Here is a 21,696-nt window from a genome sequence, read left to right as displayed (position 1 = left end):
AAGTGGAAGCATAATCTCCAGTTAGTGTAAAGTAATTGCATGTTATACACGATAGCATTGTTTGGAATTTTAAATGAGCATACAACTAAAGCAGTAGAAACAATTTCCTAACATGTGACGTTTTTCCTTGACATCTTAAGGTTTCTGTGAGCCGGGTTGATGATCTTAAATTGAAACAGCAAGAGGTGTTGAAAATCCTGTCGGAGTGTCGTCAGATGAAGGGAAAATATGACTTGGCTGATGGCATGATTCTGGCAATTAAAAGGTTACATTTTTAAAATAATTTTGGTGTCAGACATAAAGCATAAGTACTGTATGTTCTAAGAAACAGAATTATCTGAAGATTAGATTTTCCAGCATTAACAGAATAGTTCTTTTGCTTTTCCATTGTAATAAGGTTACAAGAATTATGAAATGTCAGTCCTGTTTGACCCTCCGGGTTTAGCAGCTTATGGTTCTGGAGCCATTTAAGTGCTCTATAGAAAATGATATGTGACTCTCAGTCCTTCACAGCACTGCAAGAACAGCTTCTGTTCTGCTGGACCCAGGCCATGTTAACCATTCGAGTTGCAAGTTTGACAGTGTTTTCTGGGAAATCTTTAGACTGTCCCAAATCCTATAATGGAGCATCCTTGATGTCTTCAGGCACAACATGTGGAGACCAGGATGCCAGAGAGAGGAGATGGGGCTTTTCCTCTGACTCCTCAAATCCTGGGACCCGCTCAGTGCCATCCAGGGATCAACTGATTCATGGGCCAAGACTTTTTCTTTATTTTAGCCAATTAAATATAAAATAAAACTGAACAAAGTCTTAATTACAGTAGATAAAAAAAGTAAAGTAACAGTCGACTTGAAAACTGGGTGGCTGCTGACCATCAAAGAATATGTAACTCAAAGAAATATGTAAATCTGAATATATTATAATTTATTTGATGTATGTGGCTTCAGTTATTTAAGGCAAGTTGATGCTGAGTGGTTATATGAGGCCTGCATGCAGACTTGTGTGTTTTTACAGGGAAAATGAGGCATTGTGGAAGGAACTGTCAACTCTTAAACAGAAGCAACTGCAGCAACATAAAGTTATTCGGAAGGTGCGTCATTAATTGTATCAACTAAATGAATGAATTCTTTTACATTACGAACATTTTTTAGGTTCTTTTAATAGCATCACTTTATGCTGTCCGACCATTTGCTTTTCTGAATTTTTTTTACCGAAGTCAATGGCTTCGTACTTTACAACATTGCATTTCATTTACTGTGTCCCTGCTATTAATTGAAAAAGTTGGGGTAATCTCCTTGGAGCAGAAAAGGCTAAGGGGAGATTTCAGGGTAATACTCAAAATTATTGATTTATTTGGCAAGCCAAAAGTCCATGGGGAAATGAGGGAAAAAAGAATCTGTTGTGATTCATTGTGACCTGAACTATTTTAAAAAGGTGGAAGAAGTAACTCTCAAATGGAAGGGAGAACTTGCTGAGTTCTGGGGAACAAGGAAGAGACTGGCCCAGGCACCCTGTGCTATGTGATTCTAATGTAAAATATTCACATTCCTCATTTGTCCTTATCTGCAGATTATCCACTTTATTGCTACTATGGTACAGTCAAACAGTGTACCCGGAATCAAGAGAAAAATGTGAGTATTGTTACATTGGATTCTTGTTTTCTGGTGTTGAAGTTGTGTGGTTTTTAAAAATTCATAGCCAGAAAGGGAGATAAAGACGCAACCTGCTGCTTCCTGCCCTCTCCTTGACTGAGAACAGCTGCCTCATCCATAAGTGCTTCGTGCCCAGGTTACGGGAGGGAACCTTTTTAAACTTGTCTCCTTTCCCATGTCTACCTGTTTCATGCTTTATCTCCTTTGCTCTTGTAGACATAGCAGACATCCGAACCTGCAAAAACTCATTTCAGGGAGGTAGCACCACCAGCCCCGCCCCCCACAACCCCATATCCCCCCCCTCCCCGGTCGACCTCCAAGGGTGTATGTATACAGGAGATTTGATTATGAAAGAACATAACAACTTATTTGATCACATATTGAAACTGTTTATACATATACACATACACATACACACACACACACACACATTCCTTGTTGAGTATTTTGTTGGCAGTCTTAATGCTAATAGCTAAATGCTAATGCAAATAACTTTTCTATTTTTTTTGCAAACTTTCCTTGTACTGTGATGTGGCTTGCTTGGCAGATTTGAGCATTTTGCAAGAAGTCTCAACCTCATTGCAGTCTGTGTCAATGAATTTGTTAATTTTGCAAGACATCAGATTCACGAGTGTTTTGTGAGACAGCTGACTTCTGAATTCTGTCTTAACGTGACGCACCATGCTGAATGCCCTTTCTACATCACAATTAGAATTTGGCAGCACCAAAAGCAGCTTCATCAACTGGCAGAGCTCTTTGAATCTCAACTGCCCTGTGCTCACAGATTTTACTTTGGACAGTTTCCTCCAGAAGGTGTATCCTTATTATATTGTCGTATTCAGAAAATGTGACATTAAAATATGTACTTGTATTATCATGGAGTCATTTTTTTTATTCTATTACAACTTTAAGCAAGTCTACAGGGAGTTTTCCCTCATCACGTAGGACATCAATAGAGTAGCTCCTTAGCAGCTAGCCAGCTAGTTTAAATAATGTTAGCTATGCTAATGAACGAATGACGCCTGTTAAACTCACCTCAACATGTCTTTTACAGTTATTTAACCCACCATGGGCAATAGAAAAGTCACTGTTGCAAACAGTGCAGTGAGCAACACTGTCATTAATTTTACTCCTAGGCAGGGGTTCACTTTAGTGTAGTCTGGGGTGAAGTATGTTTTATATTTTCATTTTTTGGAACACTCTGCCATGGCGCTGCAGGACACTAAACTGAACTGATGGACAATGAAAGAGAGAGAGAAGTCAACTGTAAAGCCCGCCCACAGAGAAAACTGATAGCACAAAGAGAGACCAAGTAGGATATTCTCTCTCACCCCCCCTCCCCCCCCTCCCCCCCCTCAAAAATTGGTTTCCGGGATATTGTATATGATTTGTGGGCGTCAGGGAGCTGCTTTCAATATGCGGGAGACTCCCAGAACTTCTGGGAGAGGTGGGATGTCTGACATAGTGGTCTTGTTGTTGAAGTGTGGGTTCACAGTCTAAGCTGTGGCACTGCAGCATAGAAGATACCAATTACTGAACTGTAGATGGCCATCATGGACAAGCTGGATTCAATTCTCCCCTGACATCCAAAAGTCACTGAAAAGCTGTTGGATTCTTAACTCTCCCTTTCTTTCTAATGGGGATATGGAAGCTGATTGAAATAAAACAGTTCCATCTCATTCACATTCCAAGAATTAAATCTGGGACTTTTTAAAAAATTAACTTCCATACTGAACCCCGAACATTTCAATACTGTGTTAAGGGAACTGCAGCCTCTTCTTGTTCTCATTGGTTTAATGAACAAAAACCTGTTATGCAAATAACTGAAATACAGATTTAATATTCCATTGCTCAATCTATTTTTTGAATATTCAAGAGATTTATGAGAGTATTTATGCTCTCACATTTGATAGATACTTTATTGATCCCAAAGGAAATTACAGTGTCACAGTAGCATTACAAGTGCACAGATATACAGATATTAGAAGGGAAGTAAAACAGACTGAAAATAAGTTGCCTCAAACAGTCTAACAGGAGGAGGTCATCACTCCCCCGTCTGTAGGTTGATTCATTATAGAGCCCGATGGCTGAGGGTAAGAATGTCCTCCTGTAGTGCTCCCTAGAGCAGCGCAGTTGTCTTAGTCTATTATTAAAAGTTCTCTTCTGTTCAGTCAAGGTGGCATGAAGAGGGTGAGAAACATTGTTCAGAATTGCCAGGAGTTTCCGTAGGTCACAGCCTCCAGTGTGTCCAGTTTGACTCCTATAACAGAGCCAGCCTTTCTAATCAGTTTATTGAGCCTGTTGGCATTGTCGATGTAGATGCCATTGCCCCAATACACTACTGCATAGAGGACTGTAATGGTGACAACAGACTGGTAGAACATGTGAAGGAGAGGTCTGCCTACTCCAAAGGACTTCAGACTCCTTCATGTATAGAGGTGACTCTGGCCCTTTTTGTACACAGCCTCTGTGTTGGTGCTTCACTCAAGTCTGCATCCGGGTGCACTCCCAGGTACTTGAAGGTCCTCATCACATCTACGTCCTCACTATCAATAGTAACAGGGAGCTATGCAGGCTTAGTCTTCCCAATGTACATCGCCATCTCCCTTGTCTTACTGATGCTGAGCTGCAGATAATTCAGCTTGCATTATTTGACAAAAACTTCCACCAGTGCCCCTGTATTCATCCTCCTGTCCTCCCTTTATATACCCAACTATTGCTGTGTCATCAGAGAGTTTCTGCAGATAGCATGATTCTGCATTGTATCTAAAGTCCAGGGTAAACAGGAAGGGAGCCAATACAGTCCCCTGTGAGATCCCGGTGATACTTCTGCCATCTCTGACACACAGCTCTGAAGCTGTGCAAACTGAGGTCTGCCAGTCAGGTAGTCCATTTTCCAGGATACAATGGAAGTGCAAACCTGCATTGATTGAACAGAGCTTTTCCCCAGCAATGAGGGCTGTATGGTATTGAAGGCACTTGAAAAATCAAAAAACATGATCCTCACAGTGCTGCCCTGCTTATCCAATGGGAGTAGGCTCTGTTCAGCAGGTAGATGACAGCATCGTCGACTCTAATGTACTCCTGGTAGGCAAACTGCAGGGGATTGAGGGCATTTCTGACCAGGGGTTGGAGGTGAGCCAGGACCAGTCTCTCTAGGGCCTTAATTATGTGTGAAGTCAGGGCAACTGGACGGTAGTCATTCAAGACATTCGATTGGCCCTTCTTGGGTACTGGATCACACATGATGTTTTCCACACAGTCGGGTCCCTCTCCAGGCTGAGACTCAGATTGAAAATGCACTGGAGAACTCTACACAGCTGCTCAAAATGTCCCTTCAGGACCTTGGGGTTCACACCATCCAGTCCCAATGCTTTGCCGTGTCTGAGAATGTTACACAATTTTTAAAATTGATCTCTTGGGATCTCGTAATCAGTGGAAAGTCCAAAATGGCTGCACTTATTTCCCTTTGTGAAGGTGTCAGTGAACTGCACTCTTGAACCGTTGTAGTCCTTGTGCTGAAGGTGCACCCATAGGCTGATGGGAAGGGAGATCCTTGATTTGTGCCCAGCAACAATGATAGAATGCAGATATATTTCAGGAAACAACAGGAATTCTGCAGATGCTGGAAATTCAAGCAACACATAAAAGTTGCTGGTGAACGCAGCAGGCCAGGCAGCATCTCTAGGAAGAGGTGCAGTCGACGTTTCAGGCCGAGACCCTTCGTCAGGACTAACTGAAGGAAGAGTGAGTAAGGGATTTGAAAGTGGGAGGGGGAGGGGGAGATCCAAAATGATAGGAGAAGACAGGAGGGGGAGGGATAGAGCCGAGAGCTGGACAGGTGATAGGCAAAAGGGGATACGAGAGGATCATGGGACAGGAGGTCCGGGAAGAAAGACGGGGGGGGGGGTTGACCCAGAGGATGGGCAAGGGGTATATTTAGAGGGACAGAGGGAGAAAAAGCAGAGTGAGAGAAAGGATGTGTGTATAAAAAAGTAACAGATGGGGTACGAGGGGGAGGTGGGGCATTAGCGGAAGTTAGAGAAGTCGATGTTCATGCCATAAGGAAGATTTCAGGAAGGTGTGTGTCTTGGAGGAAATCATGCAGGTAGTGGTGTTCCCATCACACAAAGCCCTTGGGTGCTCTTGGTTTTGGAGGTTCCCAGCTTGGGACATGCTTATAAGCCTAGGCAACAGTGGGCTGCTTTGCCCTGGATGGTGTTGAGTTTCTTAAGAGATAGTTGACAGATTTTGGGTTTTCAGAAAGGTCCCCCAACTCTGACCTGCTTTTGTTGGGAAGATGCCAGAGTGGAACTGTACTTGACTGCAGGTCTTCAGTGCTACAGATGGATGATTGTCTGGCCCTTCCGCCTTTGCTATATCCAGTAACCTCAATTGTTTCACAATGTCACCTACCATGAATTGAGTTGGCTGAAATGGCTTCTGTGATTGGGTAGGGACATCTAAGGAGAGAGAGTTGAGGTGAAATGTGTTAAAACAGCATTGATTTTCACCCAAATGCAGTTTATGAAAGTCCCCCAGCTATCAAGTTATTAAAGTTCATAAAATCATGCTTGAATTCATTGCAACAGTATGTGTTTCTCCATTACCAATTTTCAAAGCTGCCAGCATTTAGTGTCTCAAGCAGCTCTTAAGGGAACATAATATAGACATCTCCCTGTTACATCAGCTTGGGTAACAGAAGTCTATCCCTACAGAATTCAAAAATCACTATCCAAACATCTGAGTAACACACACAAAATACTGGAGGAACTCAGTAGAGTTCTAACATCTTTTCTTCTCCAGACCTGCTGAAGGGTCTTGGTCCGGAACTTCGACTGTACTCTTTTCCATAGATGCTGCCTGTACTGCTGAGTTCCTCCAGCATTTTGTGTGTGTTGCTTGGATTTCCAGCATCTGTAGATTTTTTCCTGTTTGTAATTTAAACATCTGAGATATGGAGTAAAACATAATTTCATGAAATTCATGTGGAGAAGAAACAAAACAGTTGAATTAAATTGACTTTATTTCTTGGATTCTTCACATACACGAGGAGTAAAAATCTTTACGTTATGTCTCTCAGGAATTCAGTAGACCTTGAATAGGCTGGTGAAAATTAGAACGTTCTTGTACAAGGTAATCATGGCAACCCTCTGAGGCAGACAGAAGGTTAAAAGTACAAAACTTAACCTATGAATATCTAATGTTTTGGAGAAGCCTGCAATGCAAGCAGACCCTCATGCTTTGCTGCTTCTGTTGGGCTTAAAGAAGAATAGATGAGTTCTCCTCTTGAGATGCAGTTTGGGTGACCTCCACAATGCAACAGCAAGCAGCTCATTGTGAAATGAGAACGAGTTTGAGATCAGATGGTTATACGGCAGAGTGGTATAAAGAATTTAAAAATGAGTTAATTCCTGTTTTGCTCCCCACACTGAACTGGGCTCTAAAAAAGGCGCAAACGCCACCCAGCTGGAAGGAGGCGATAATCTCGGTTATACCGAAAGGAGGCAAGGATAAAATGGAATGTGGGTCATTTAAACCAATATCTGTTCTTAATGTAGATTATCAATTATTTACGTCCATTATGGCCAAACAATTAAAAGTTTCTACCCACACTGATACATAATGATCAGACAGGTTTTATACGACAATGCCAAACACAAGACAATATACGAAGGACACTACAGTAGAGCTACTAGGACTTGATGTTTCAATCCCTATGGTAAGTTGGCATTGAAGCATCAAGTCCTTATATGAAGGACACTACATATTATGGATCATATACAAAAAAATAAAATTAAAGCAATAGTGATAAGTGTGGATGCTGAAAAGACATTTGATTCAGTTAATTGGAATTTTCTTTACAGAGTTTTACATAGATTTGCTTTATATGACAATTATTAAAACTATACAGGCAGTATATGACAATCCCACTGCTAGGCTTAAAATCAATGGATATTTATTAAATAGTTTTACCCTAGAAAGGGGCTCGAGACAGGGTTGTGCATGGTCACCGCTACTCTTCTCATTATATCTGGAACCACTAGCTCAATACATCAGACAAAATGAAGATATCAGGGGAATTACTGTTAACGGGACAGAGCATAAATTGGACTGTTACACGGATGACATTTTGATCTATCTAGGGCAACCAACATACTCTTTACCTACAAACGTTTGTAAATTGATGCAATCCTTTGAACAATATGGTCAATTATCAGGATACAAGATTAACATAGATAAAACCCAACTACTTTCATATAACTATAGCGCACCAAGAGAAATTGAAAGTAGATATCCTTGGGCGTGGCAAACGGAGTCCGTCAAATATTTGGGCATCATCATGCCAAAAGATTTGGCAAAACTATCAGAATGCAATTATTTGCCTATATATAAAAAAATTAAGGAAGACATAACAAGATGGAATCTAATCCCTTTCTCAGTTAAAGGATTGAATCCATTAAAATGAATATATTGCCCAGATTATTATATCTCTTTCAGACCCTACCAATAGAGATTAACCAAAATCAATTCAATGAATGGCACAAAATGTTATTAAGGTATATATGGCAAGGTAAAAGGCCTAGAGTTCACCTCAAAACTTTGCAATTAGCCAAGGAAAAGGGGGGATGGGGCCTATCTTCTCTTCGAGATTATTATTTTGCAGCACAGATGAGAGCTGTGATATACTGGTGCAACCCATCATATGGCGCTCAATGGAAAAACATTGAGGAGAAGATGCCTTCCATCCTCATACAGGCAATTTTGGCTGATGATAACCTACAAAGTTATATAAATACTATTGATAACCCATGAGTGAAAAGGACTCTTTAAAAAAAAGAAAACTATTATAAAAGAATATAAACTAGAGGGGAATATTGTAATACTTAAATGGTGTGCATATGACTTGGATTTTATGCTGAATAAACTGAATGCTAGATTTAAGGACTGGACAGCGAAAGGAATAACAGCTCTATGCAGTATATTGAAAGAAGGAACACTGTTCAGTTTTGAAATGCTTAAAGAGAAACACCTATTAGAAAAACAAGATTTTTATCGGTATTTACAGATGGGACATTGTGTTAATAGGAGGGTGAAAAATGTAACCGAGGCAAGTACATGTTTGATAGAACTGTTTAGAAAAGCATATAATTCAGATAATGGTAGTAGAATCATTTCAAGCGTGGATAAGGGTTTGTCAAATCTTAAAACCCACTCGCCTTCATACATTAAAACAAAATGGGAGAAGGAAGGAGGGATAATAATATCTGAGGAAGACTGGACAATAATATGGAGGTATCAATGGAAGTGTACCAGTTCACAGAAATGGAGGGAGTTCGGGTGTAAAAACCTGGTAAGATATTTTATTACACCCTCTCAGAAATCCATTATGATAGTAACCTCCCTGTTTGCTGGAGATATTGTGGAAATCAAAATGCAAACCATTACCATATTTTCTGGGATTGCCTTGTTATCAAAGACTATTGGAGTGGGATACACAATGCTCTACAAGACATTTTTAAATGTGAAATACCCTTAGAAAGTAAGACCATATATTTTGGGTATATACCTCAAGAATGGTTGAAAAGAGATCAATGTTTAATGAATATACTGGTGGCTGGTAAAAAGACTCTTACCAGGAAATGGTTATCACAGGAGAGCCCAACTTCAAACGCATGGATGGAAATTACAATGGACATTTACAAAATGGAGAAGATAACAGCATCTGTCAGTCATAAATTGGAACAATTTAATTCATACTGGGGAAAAATGGTTTAACTACATAACACCTCATAGGCCTGATTTTATTCTCACAAATCAATGATTATGTTGTTTAAAAAAAAAGCACTCCCTTGTACATAGTTTTCCTTTTGTTAGTTCTTTCTTTTCTGTAAGTGTATACCTCGGATAATACTATGTGGAGATTTGTGGCAAACATGAATATATGATATATACATACAGTATCTGAAATACATCTTATGGAAATATTTGATGCTGAATTTCAATTAAAAAAAATTATGAAAAAAAGAGGAGTTTGGGAACCACTGCCTGCAAAGCTCCTTAGGCTAGAAAGCTAGGTGTGACTGTGATCCTGACCTCTGTGGGCAAGTTAGTCCAGGCACACACAAAAGCTGTGTTTGAGAGCACAAGGACACATTGTTCATCCTTGCAGTGATCTCAGTCAGGATGAACAATGTCTTTGTGCTTTGGTTCATTCTGTAACATAGTTTTAGGCTGAATAGGACTAGTAAAACCTTAAATGAAGGCATTTTCCATATCAATGAGAGTAAAAATCACAGTGGTGACAAATTCTTAATGAGGCACTACTGTTGAGGTCATTTGGGAGAATTCAGTGTTAGAAACACAGGTGTTGTTGCAAGTGAAAACACCACCAAGAAGTCAGCAGTTTGAATTTCTCAGTGAATAATAAGATTCCCAGAAATAGGAACAATGTTGTTCTGCTCTGGGTTTCAAGGTGCAGTACTTATTTTGCAGTTGTGCAAAGGAATTAAATCAATGCATTTTTCAGTTCTATATTCTAGAAATAGGATATCATCAGTGTTTTCTAATGATTAAATAATTTTGATAGTGTTTATGTAATTCATTTTATTGAAAATTTCGTCCTCTATCATATTTGTTGCATGTCATTCCTTTAGGCCCCTAATGATTGGTACTTCTGGATTGCCTCAGTCCTATGCCAAGTATAGTCGGCCCATCACTATGGATTCTAGTCAGGATGGCACAGCTGTACATGGTATTCCGGTAGGTCAAAATTAATTTCTTTGTTAAGAAACTGAGATGAAACAGCTGGACCTATGTAGAGAAATGAAGTCAGTAAGTTGAGGTGAAATTATGTTAACGCTGGGTTTTAAAACACTAGCAATTGTACAGGAAACTGAGGCAGTTGAAGAATCTCTCCCAATTTTGAGCTTTTTGCTAAAGATCAGAATTTGTTTTATGCAAAAAGATTGAAAATGTAAGTTGTGATATTTACCAGCAGTCTGATTTTTCAGCTGTAACTAATTTTCCTGTAAGAATCAAACGGTATAATAACAAAAAAAAATTCCTGAAAGAAAGGAATGAGAGCTAGGTCTGTTCTGTGTGCTTAGAAGCAAAACATTTTTTTCAAAAAGACCACTCTGGCTGAATAAATCACTCCCTGTTATGTAAACATCACTCTTCCATTTTTTTGTCACTCAAGAATAATACATCAATACTTATTTGCCCTGCTGGCCATCTTCAATGCAAAGAACATTGGTTCCTGAAATATTTAATCATCATGCATCATCCTACAACAATTTCCTTGTTCTGTTTCAGCCTGTCTCACAGGCTGTACTCGCTGTTCACACAATGGCTGCAACAGGTTAATTGCCATTAGTAGAGTCTTTTGTCCCATTGCCTATTCTGTACATGACATGCTGAAGAGCTGACTTTTTGTTCTTACTCCAAGTTTGTGCTTTCTCTCCCAACAACACCCCCCCTTCCCAAATACCAGTAAGGAATAGTGTAGACTGAGAAGTTACGGGGAGAAGGGGAAAAACTGTGAGGAAGAAGGAAAATGCAAAGATGAACTCGCTGTGAATAGTAAAGAAACCTTTTCAATTGGGAATAAAAAGTGAATTAATAATCAAATGTAGCACTGAAGCATACTGCTTTGTATTTCCATAGGGATGGATGGTTTCCCATCAAAAATGGGCAGTTGGCAATTCTGGTGGTTGAGCAAGTCTGAATATTAGTACTGTGGGTTTATGGCTTGGAGTAAGTCAGGTGACCTGTATGGAATGAAGAGATTAACATACTTTGTTTAATATGTTCAGAAATGTGAAACCTGTGAGAAAAGCAGTGTTTATTCTGGAGGCGTTATCATCTCTGAAATCACACATTTGATTGGAAGTCCGGATCAATCTTCTGAAGAACAGTATAGGTAGGAGTCTTTGTCAGATTCAACACTTTTCCCCTGTGTTTAAAAACAAATCTGTGAGTTTTTTTTTACTGTTGAAGAGCAGCCTCACCTTTGTAATAGTCATCTTGGACAGGTCTTTCAGAATCACAAACCTCTGGAAACGGTTCCCTGGCTAAATGTTCAACTGCAGCACACGCAGAACATGCTGGAGGAACTCAGCAGTCAGGCAGCATCTATGGAAATGAATAAACAGAAAAACGTTTCAGGCTGTGACCCTTCTTCATGATTGAGAAGGAAGGGGGAAGATGCCAGAATTTAAAAGTTGGGGGGGGAGGGGAAAGAGACTAGCTCGAAGGTGATGGGTGAAGCCCAGGTGGGTGGGAAAGGTAAAGGGCTGGAGAAGTAGGAATCTGATGGGAGAGGAGAATGGACCATAGGGGAAAGCGAAGGAGGAGTGGACTCAGGGGGAAGTAATAGGCAGATACGAAGAAATAAAAGGTCAGAGTGGGGAATAGAGAAAGGGGAGGGGGATTTGTTCAGCCAAAGGAGAAATCAATATTCATGCCATCTGGTTGGAGGCTACCTAGACGGGATATAAGGTGTTCCTCCACCCTGAGGGTGGCCTCACCTTGACACAGGAGGAAGCTGTGGACCAACCAACATGTCAGATTGGGAATTGGAATTGGAATGGAAGGAAGTCCCGCTTTTGGTGGATGGTGTGGAGGTGTTTAATGAAGTGGTCCCCAATTTACGCCTGGTCTCACCAATGTAGAGGAGGCCACGTTGGGAGCACCACATACAACAGACGAGCCCAGCAGGTTCCCAAGTGAAGTGTTGCCTCACCTGGAAGGACTGTTTGGGATCCTGAGCGGAGCTGAGGGAAGAGGTGTACAGGCTGGTATAGCACTTAGGTCACTTGCAGGGATAAGTGCCTGAAGGGAGATTAGTGGGAAGGGATGAATGGAGAAGGGAATCATGTTGAACTGTCCTTTTGTTACCTTCTAGTGGAAAATCAGTGGCTTGACCTTTGACTTTCTCTGAACCAGATTTGTCTGGTACCTGTTAGACTGCTAACCTCCATCCATCTGGATGGGATCCCCTCACTCCCAGCCAGGAGCTGCCTTTCCAGTAGTTACGATTGCCTTGACACAATATGCTTCCAGAAAGAAGCTACATTAAACATTATAACTCTTTGAGTATTTCAATGTTGCTTGGTTTCTCTGTTTGGAGTGATATACAAGCAGCAAGCTCCATATGCTTATTATCTAGCTTAAAATAAATGTCCTGTTCCGTCCTTTCACTTTGGCTGCTGTGGTAATTTTTGGTTTGTGGAGCTAAGTTTAAATCTGGACATAAATCCTAACAGTGTTTGTAAAATGGTGAGAAGTATTGAAAACTAACATGTCTTTTGGTGAACTTGTATCTTTGCCCGCAAATAATTTTCTCTCTTTCACTAATCACTAAGATTAGAACAATTAGACTGGATCACATAACCTTTGTTCCAGCAAAAGGCATTGCTGCATTTCTTCATAACTGATGCCTGCCATTTCTGGTTTCGTAAAGAAATGAACATGTGTATAGTGTTGATTCTTGGAGTTATTACATCGTCATGTGCTTTAATTATCACTGTCCACTTTATCTACAGTTTTGAGAATGGAAAGCAGAGAACTGCCGAAACACTGTTCAGTACAGATACAGACAACCTGGTTGCCACTTCCAGCACAGTGACATCACCATTTACATCACATGACCTGTATGACTCACTTCTGGATGAACACTGTCAAATGACCACAGAAGAGAATTCTGACCGGTGAGATTTTGCTTGAAGATTAACCTGAAGAAATTGATGATTGGTTAATCTTCCTCCATTCCTTTCAAATATGTATAGCTTTAAGAGGAGTGGTAGCTATTTGGTAATGTATTGATTAAAGATCACACACATGATAGGACAAAAACCCTCCTGCTGGGAAATGCATGGTGGAAAGTTTTCCCCCACACCCACATCAAATGCAGGGGATCCATTAGTGAATAAAACACAAGAAACAGAGTAAAGATGCATTGCACTGCAATGCTAAGTAATCTCCCGTTTAGTGGCATTACTGTGATTTTGAAATTGGAAATGTGCAAGGTTTTAAGAATATCTCTTTAATAAGTCAATTGCGGATCTTTTTCTGGGATTCAGAAACCATTAATTAATGGCTAGAACTGGTCTCCGAATTGATCTCTTAACTCTGTTTTATTGTAGGGGTGAAATAATTGATCATTTGGATATGATTGACAACAGTTTGGCTCAGATGCATTCTTCACTCAGCAACAATCGACTAAACATTAATTTGGATTTACTCAAAGATGTGAGTTGAAATTGATTTTATCTTTGCAAAGTGCAATGTGAAGTCTAGATCTGTATAGCCATTGAGTCATAGTAATATATGACATGGAATATATCCATCAACCATCCATTTATACTGATACTACACTGAAGCATGTTCTTTTCCACACCTCAGATTCTCCAGCTCCCTTAACTCTCGGCTATATATAATGGCCACCCGTCTGATCAAGTTGTAAATACTGGCGCGTGGGAAGAAATAGGAGCACCCAGTAGCATTTACGTGATCATAGGGAGAACTGGTGGACAGCACCAGAGAATATAGGAATGTGTGTTATTTCATGTCAACTCAAAGTTGTGCTAAGTATGGCTTTCCTATGAGAACGTTTCATGCATCCCTCCCACTAGAAAAAGCACGTTTGTCTCAGAGGGGGTTTTATTGGAATTTTTTGCATTCCCTTTGTAGAGTTCATGAATAGGCCCTTGTTAAGGTCCTTTTGGATCTGATGTTGTGCAAAGAAATCATACATCTCTGCTAGTTTCAGATATGCTGACCACCTGCTGAGTTAGACGTTCTCCCTACTGTTAGCAGTTGGTCACTAAAGTTGGTTTCTGCAACTTCGGTTTAATTGCAGAGAGGAAATTGTTTCAGCTTGGACTCCCATTGCTGATCATTATCATTTGACCTTTGCTGGAAAGTAGATGAGGTCCAAATTGGATATGATAGTCTTCGTTAGACCATGCAGCCTGTACGCAACTGGCCTGTTTCTTATGGTGACAGTCACAACGTTAGAGATACAGTTAACTAAATTTGTGATACCGCATCTCCCCAGGAGTCAGCACTTTCTAGCAAGAGGGAATAAAATAGAAAACTGGCAAAATTTTAGATTTAATTCTCTTTCAATAAGTATGTTTTTGGAATGACAGGCAAATGGGGAGAAAAAATGCATTTGCAAGATAAAGTGCAATTTCTTACACAGAGAGCACATGGAGCCAATGAAGGATTTAATATCTGCTTTGAAAAGGGAATGTAACCACTGGCACCAACCTTGCATTGAAATGTCATTAGTTTTTGATAATTTGACAGTCCTATGCTTATTCATCAAGTGAAAAGAATTTGTTTTTGTATGGGTGACTTACATATTGAGTATTCTTTAGAATGGACTTTTTCTTTTTAATTTTCAAGTCTTTTCATCAAAGTCGCTTTGGAATTTTTAACACCTCAGCAAATTTGTCAGTTTGTTGCACAAAGCCATTTTATGACAGAGAATTTGCAGAGTCTGAGGAGAAGTTAATTAGTTGTCTTTGCTTTTGCCCAATGAACTGAATTAAAATCAATCTTTGTCTTTTAGAAAGTAAGTGGCATTTTATTTAATTAACCTGTTTAATAGCATTTTAAATAACCTATTCTAGAGTAATCGAGTAGAAGCACTAAATTCTAGGAAGCCTAATACATGGTTTACCCTCAAAGCACTCAGGTTATATGATCCACTTTTTAGACAAGGACCACTGGAGGCATTAGGCCACAATAGGTAGAGTGGAGTGTGCCTTTAGTAAATTAGTTACACTTTTGATTGCTTCTTTTTTCTCAGCTCTACAACCCATCAGTTGGAGGATTAGTAACAACATTTCCTGAAGTAGGAGTGGACACCAGCAAGGTACTTAGCTCATGGCAAATGATATCATTATATGTAGCCGGCCTTTTTTTTCCAGCTGGTTGCAAAAAAGTCAAGAGAGAGCACATTGTTGCCCTTTAGCCACATTCTTGCATGTTTTGTACATTTTTGTAGCTTGGACATATTTTCTTTTCATGGAAACTCATACCAATTTTGAGAACCGTTTTGGGACTGAAACTAGGTTTTCTGGCATCTATTTGAAGGCCAGTCAAGGAGTGGTAAACAACCAATCTGACTTTTGCACTGTAAGGGCACAATTCTAGTAGGAAGTACACCAGACAGCAAAGAGGCTAACAGCTGCAGGTATCATTCAGTCGGTGCAGATGGTGTATCCAGTCAGTGTGTAATACATATTTCAAGCCAGCTTTGCTACTTTGGAGCTCCATGCTCTAGTTGACAGCTTCTCTTAACCCTGTACAGCTAAGTATGCTTCAGTGTCTTGGACAGTACCCACATCTGGGCCATTGAGAAGGAATTCAATAATATCCAGGTTAGTCACTGACTTACTTCCTCTGATACTGGTCGTTTGAGTTTCCCGTTTGATTTAAGTATCAGTAGTCAGTAGAGCGTGGTGTGGCTGATGCACAAGTGCTTTTTTTGGTGAATTAAATGCTCGTGCACAAACTGTTTTTACCTAACATAGGTAGGCTGGTGGGGCTTCCTCCTACCATTCAACATGAGTTGGAGAGTAATTGCACACTGTCCAGAGTACGACAAGTTGCTGAAAAGGAGTGGGATGGAGGAGGAAGTTGTTGTAAAGATAGAGAAAAGTACTTTCACAAATTTCCTTTACCATAACGACCAGCATTTTTTCCTCCGTTTGGAGCAGTTACTTAATTCCTCCTACCTGCTGTTGGGCTGGCTTCCTACCCCAACAAAAAGATAGGTGCATTAGGGAGTGTCATGCTCAATGTTTGGGTGATGCACCTATCCCAGTTGAATAGCTGTTGCTGCCATGCGGTATGCTTGGGTGATGTGGTTGCCGTGGGTGAATAGTTGCTGTGTGTGTGTGTGTGTGTGTGTAAGTTATGACGTGAGTACAAGACTAATAATGATGAAAAGGAGATGAAGCATATGATTATAATGCGAATCCTTTGTGATCAGATTGTTGTTAGGTAAGAAGAAGTCCTGTACCTAACTGAGTTGTGAGCGAGGTATTTAAAGATGCAGCAGCCCCATTTAAGCCACTTGAGTGAGATCAATAAATGTTATCCTGGGTTGTAGGTCCTTGAAGCTACAGACTGGCATATCCCTGAACCTGTCAGTACCACTGCCCCCTGAGCTTGGCACTGGACAGGATGCCACAGGACATCTTGCCTACCTGTCCGTTCCACTGCGAGGCAGCATTTCAGATTCCCACAATTAGCCATGGTTGAATCTTCCACGGCACCACATTTTGAGTGATCTTGGTACCACAGGCAGTCACAGCGGACCATCCCTTTAGAAGGTTCGGGCTAAGTTTCAGTAGTTTTTTACATTAATTGTGTTGGGCATCCAGCAGTCAGTTAACAGTGCTGGGAGCACTGGTGCGTGCAGTGACCGTGGAATTAATGGTGTGCATGGTAATCCTTGTGCTCATTTTCATGGTTGACTGACTTAACCCATCCTTGACCTTTTTAAATAGTTTTGTTTTATATTTTAATTTGTGTTGCAGTTTGCCCCAGTGAATGTTTGAGATGTTCAACTGCTGTCAAAGAATATGCAGCTGTGTAAAAGTGTGCCTTTTGAAAATAGTTAACTGTTGATTGGAAGTTAGAGAGACATCTCTGCACTTGGAAACTGTGGGACCAGGCTTATTTTCTGAACAGCATGGCAGTTGGAATGCTGCTGTTGGTTTTGCAACTTTAGGTTGGTAGTTGGAAAATTTGGTCTTACTGTTTCTAGAATTAAAAAAAAAATTACCATTCACAAGTAGAGTAAGTGTCATTAGGTTCAGAAGAGGGTACACAATTTTTCTAGCAAACAATTATGTAGTTAATATTCTTCATTCTTACCTCATTAAAATTAAGAGTTACAGCTAATTATTGCTGAACATGTTCTTGCAGAGGGCAAGTGGACAAAAAGATAGTAATGCACAAGAGGAACAAGATTATACGGAATTGCACATCAAAGAAGGTAAGTTGTTCTTGTTTATTTTGTAATAAATCTTAGAATTACTGAACTAATCATGGAGGAATATAGGAAAAAAACTTTATTGGCTTTGCAGAAATGGGAGTGAAATTGCTACTCAGTTGGGACTTCGGGAAGTATCTGGATGCACCAGGGTTATTTGTTTCTGTGGAGCTGATAGCATCAGATTGTTTTGAATAATTTAGTCATTTGCTTATCTGCTTTGTAAATCTTCCCTCTCTCTTACTCTTGTTTTCAGGTCAAACTGAAAGTCAAGATAGCAATACCCTGCCTTTCTCAAAGGAGGCTGCAGATGAGACCGATATGTTGCCAACCTTACTGGAACTGGCAGAAGAGGCTAGTGATGCCACATTTTTCCCCAGTGAAATCTCTATTTTCGACAGTGACACTTGAAACCAAGGATCCAAGATAATCTATAACTAAGTGGCACCCAGCTTTTGCTGAGATGGGTGTATTCTTTTCAAACAGCAGAACATTGCATTACTGCTGTAAAGTAGAATTTTCTCATTAATGTGCAGTGGATTTCTAGGCACAGTGCTTTCCTTTAGCTTGGGCTTACTCAAATTAGACTAGTGAGCAAAATTATTTACAAGCCAATATCCTAAATCTGATCTTGCATTTCTTTTCTTTTTTTGACATAAGCTAATGTAATTAGAAAAGAGACTGCTGTGTAATTAAATGGACAGGTCTACTTTGGGCCAATATATTGGCCTCTTTGTATAACATTTCCATCTCTCACGTAAAGTACTTGAGTCAAGATATCACTACATAAGCCAAGGTACTGATGAACTGAAAGTCTGATTAACTGCACATTGCCAATAGCCTGCTAATTCAAAGCTGTTTCACTGGAGAGTCATTCAGGAGAGGGGAAGACAGTATATGGCTTGGTTATCATTAGGCTTTCCTTATGTTCCATTAGCACTACTGGTTTTGAATAGACATCTTACATGGGTTTGCTGCTGAGTACAGTTGTGTGATTATTAATATTGTGCATCAGCTGAATGCAACAAGAGCCTCACAGAAGTTGTCTCTGCACAGTCCATTAATATAACAAGCCTTGGATATTTTATTATTTAGTCATTTACTCTTCAGTCCTGCTTTTGATCTGGTCTGTTCACCTGTAATTTCCAGAAGAGGTTAATTTGCACAGTTTCTGGCCTTTATTTTCTTTTTTGCATAACTTAAGACACCAAGGATTTTTTTTATTAGCTGGGTATATTTTGCATGAAAAGTGATTGCTACAGAATGGTCAATGGAATTAGAGAATTAAAAGAAAAATGCAATGTCTAACCAGAAAATTGGTCAGCATCAGTGGCATGTTTGGTATACAAGTTCTAAACAAAATATTGCCCCCTCTGATGCTGACAAGTATGCTGTTGATCTTTCCTTTATTGTGTTGAATTCTGAGCAATTTTTGGAAGTAAATTGCAAAATGCAGGTCCATTAGTTAGCTCCACATTTTATTATAGCATCTTTACCTGCATTTCTCTGGTTCCTCCACACAAATCACAGTGCAGTTCCATTTTGGATTTCCAATTGTTACATAATTTCTTCTTACTTACATTTGGTCTGGAGGTTGAACCACATCCATCCAGTTTAAAAATTCCGATTATTCTGGTTAGCTTTGAATGGGTATTAACGGATGCACACACTTATTTGCATTACATAGAATTAAATGTGACAACATCTTTTATAATTGAATTTTTAATTTGCAGTTCGTAGGCTTGACTTTTAATTTGTCCTGCCATCCTCTCCTGTAAGGTGCTTGAATAGGTTTCACATGTATTGGCATTACTCTTGAGTTTCCGGCAGGAATCATTGACGAATGATCAGCAACTGAAAGGCCCAGGCCATATTCTAGAGATCTTCTGTCTCTCTCAACTGTTTACTGCCAGGTTTTTAAGAAGCTATGAACAGGCCTAATGGAAGATCTATTGTCAGTAGAGCTTGCAGGTTGGGAAGAGTAATCTGCAGGTGCTAAGTTTCACTAAAGCAAGAAAATGCAGCACGACAACTTAAAAGTTGTCACTTTGTATAGGTAGCTGCCATTTTACAATATCACCCAAGAAGTTGATGTGGATATGCTAAATGGGCAAATTAACTGTATAGGGACGTATACAGTGATTCATTCAGTACTTTATAGAACAGGCAATATAGACTAAATGACACTGGATTTAAAAGGTGTGTAGGAAAAGATGGAACTGAGTGTATGTATATAAATCCTTAACTAGTAGGACAGATCAAGAAAACAATTAGTAAAGAATATGCGATACAGGCGTCTTAATAGAAACATAGAATACAAAAAGCAAGGACGTTATGGCGAACCGGTCGGAAGCACTGGTATGGTCACAACTGGAGTGTGACATCCATTTCTGGCCACCTCTCTTTATTAAAGAATTATTAGAATATTTCTCACATTGAGGTTTTCCAGCTGTAAGATTAGACAGAAGGAGTTGGAGCAGAGGTTACAAGGTGATCTGAAGGGAGTGTGCAAGGTCATAATATGTATAGATTGGGTAAGTGGAGGAAGTAGGCCCAGTTAGAGGATGGTTGGAATCTAGGGAACATGGATTAGTGTGATGGTTGAGAACATGGGAAAAAGTTTCTTTATGCAGCAAGTTTTATGATCTAACTTTTCCTGTTAACCTGCGCAACAGAGACAATTAAGGCTCAAAGAGGAGAATTGGGCCAGTTCTTGAGGAAAAAACATTTGCACAGTATGGGGAGAATCAGGAAATTGGATTGAGTGGATTGCTATATGAGGAGTGATTGATAAGTTTGCGACCTAAGGTAGAAGGCGTGAATTTTAGAAAACCTAGCACATTTATTTTTCAACATAGTCCCCTCCTACATTTACACACTTAGTCCAGTGGTCGTGGCGCATACGGATCACCATCAGGGGTGATTGATAAGTTTATGGCCAAAGGTAGAAGGAGATGAGTTATCAACTTCAAACTTTCTGCATAATCACTGAAAGAGTTGAACTGCATGTGCATGTAACGAGAGCTGTATAACTCATCTCCTTCTACCGCAGGCCATGAACTTATCAATCACCCCTGCTGTGGACACTTTCTGGAGATCCAAGATCCGTATGCTCCATGACCACTGGACTAAGTGTGTAAATGTAGGAGCGGACTATGTTGAAAAATAAATGTGCTAGGTTTTCTAAGATTGACTCCTCCTACCTTAGGCCACAATCTTATCAATACCCCTCCTACATAGAGCTGACATGCACTTGATGGGCTGAATAATCTCTTAGCATGCCATATGAACCTATGATTCTAAAGGCTATTCATACTGCATGAACAGCTTGCCAACTATTTTGAATGTTTCCGTAATTGCTTACACCACACTTGATTTTTTTAAAGAACTGTGCTGCCTTCACTTCATGCAGTAAAGCATGATAAGGGAATGCAATGGTCAAAATATAGTAACCATTGGTATTCAACAACAAAGTAGGAAGCACAACTGTTTTGATCTTTGGCGACAAACAAAAGAGAAAAATGAAGAACTCAAAACCTAGATCTCTCTGGTGCTCTCATTGAGATACAACATTCTGAGAGAGTGGTCTGGAGGAACTTTACTCTTATGAGTCAGAGAAATTAAAATGGCCAAACAATTCCATGAATGAGAGAAAATGGGAAAAGTCCATTACTTTCTCTGTTGCAAATGGGGGCCACTCTGGGATGTGTAATTTAGCAATTTTTAAGCTTCTAGTAGATTTTGGTAATCTGAAATTGAGTCAAGTTAAAGTTAAAAATGGTAAAGATCTCTTCAACCTCAGAAGACTATAAGCCTAAGCAAAGGAACATGTACATGATTTCTTAATTGCTCATAACCGTAATATTGTTGCCCACACTCTGTAGGCTAGGGGGAAAAAGTTTATCTCGTTTCCAAAGAAATTACTTCACCTTTTACAATTACCTTTGAAAACTTCACTTTGTTGCATGGATATGGTTAAGGCATAAAGGGAATCGCTAAATTGGTTTATTGAGGGACAGTGAAGC

At 39.8% G+C, this 21,696-nt stretch overlaps 1 protein-coding gene across 2 annotated transcripts in view; it reads left to right on the top strand.

Annotated features, from left to right (window-relative positions):
• Positions 1-20,820, top strand: part of LOC134353051 (heat shock factor protein 2-like) — a 47,598-nt gene extending 26,778 nt beyond the window's left edge. The window contains exons 4-13 of one of the 2 annotated variants that reach the window (XM_063060890.1): positions 141-265; positions 1,016-1,091; positions 1,571-1,632; positions 10,311-10,416; positions 11,472-11,578; positions 13,203-13,367; positions 13,803-13,908; positions 15,476-15,541; positions 17,605-17,674; positions 17,928-20,820. In XM_063060890.1, coding sequence (XP_062916960.1) covers positions 141-265; positions 1,016-1,091; positions 1,571-1,632; positions 10,311-10,416; positions 11,472-11,578; positions 13,203-13,367; positions 13,803-13,908; positions 15,476-15,541; positions 17,605-17,674; positions 17,928-18,082 — 1,038 coding nt within the window. In that variant the 3' untranslated portion in view covers positions 18,083-20,820. The remainder of the gene's footprint in view (positions 1-140; positions 266-1,015; positions 1,092-1,570; positions 1,633-10,310; positions 10,417-11,471; positions 11,579-13,202; positions 13,368-13,802; positions 13,909-15,475; positions 15,542-17,604; positions 17,675-17,927) is intronic. The other variant, XM_063060891.1, reaches the window with a different exon arrangement.
• Positions 20,821-21,696: the final 876 nt, after the last annotated feature.

Source organism: Mobula hypostoma, chromosome 10, assembly GCF_963921235.1.
Source record: "Mobula hypostoma chromosome 10, sMobHyp1.1, whole genome shotgun sequence".
Classification (NCBI taxonomy): domain Eukaryota; kingdom Metazoa; phylum Chordata; class Chondrichthyes; order Myliobatiformes; family Myliobatidae; genus Mobula; species Mobula hypostoma.
The sequence above is the reverse complement of the archived record's forward strand: the minus strand, read 5'-3'. Positions and strand labels throughout refer to the sequence as shown.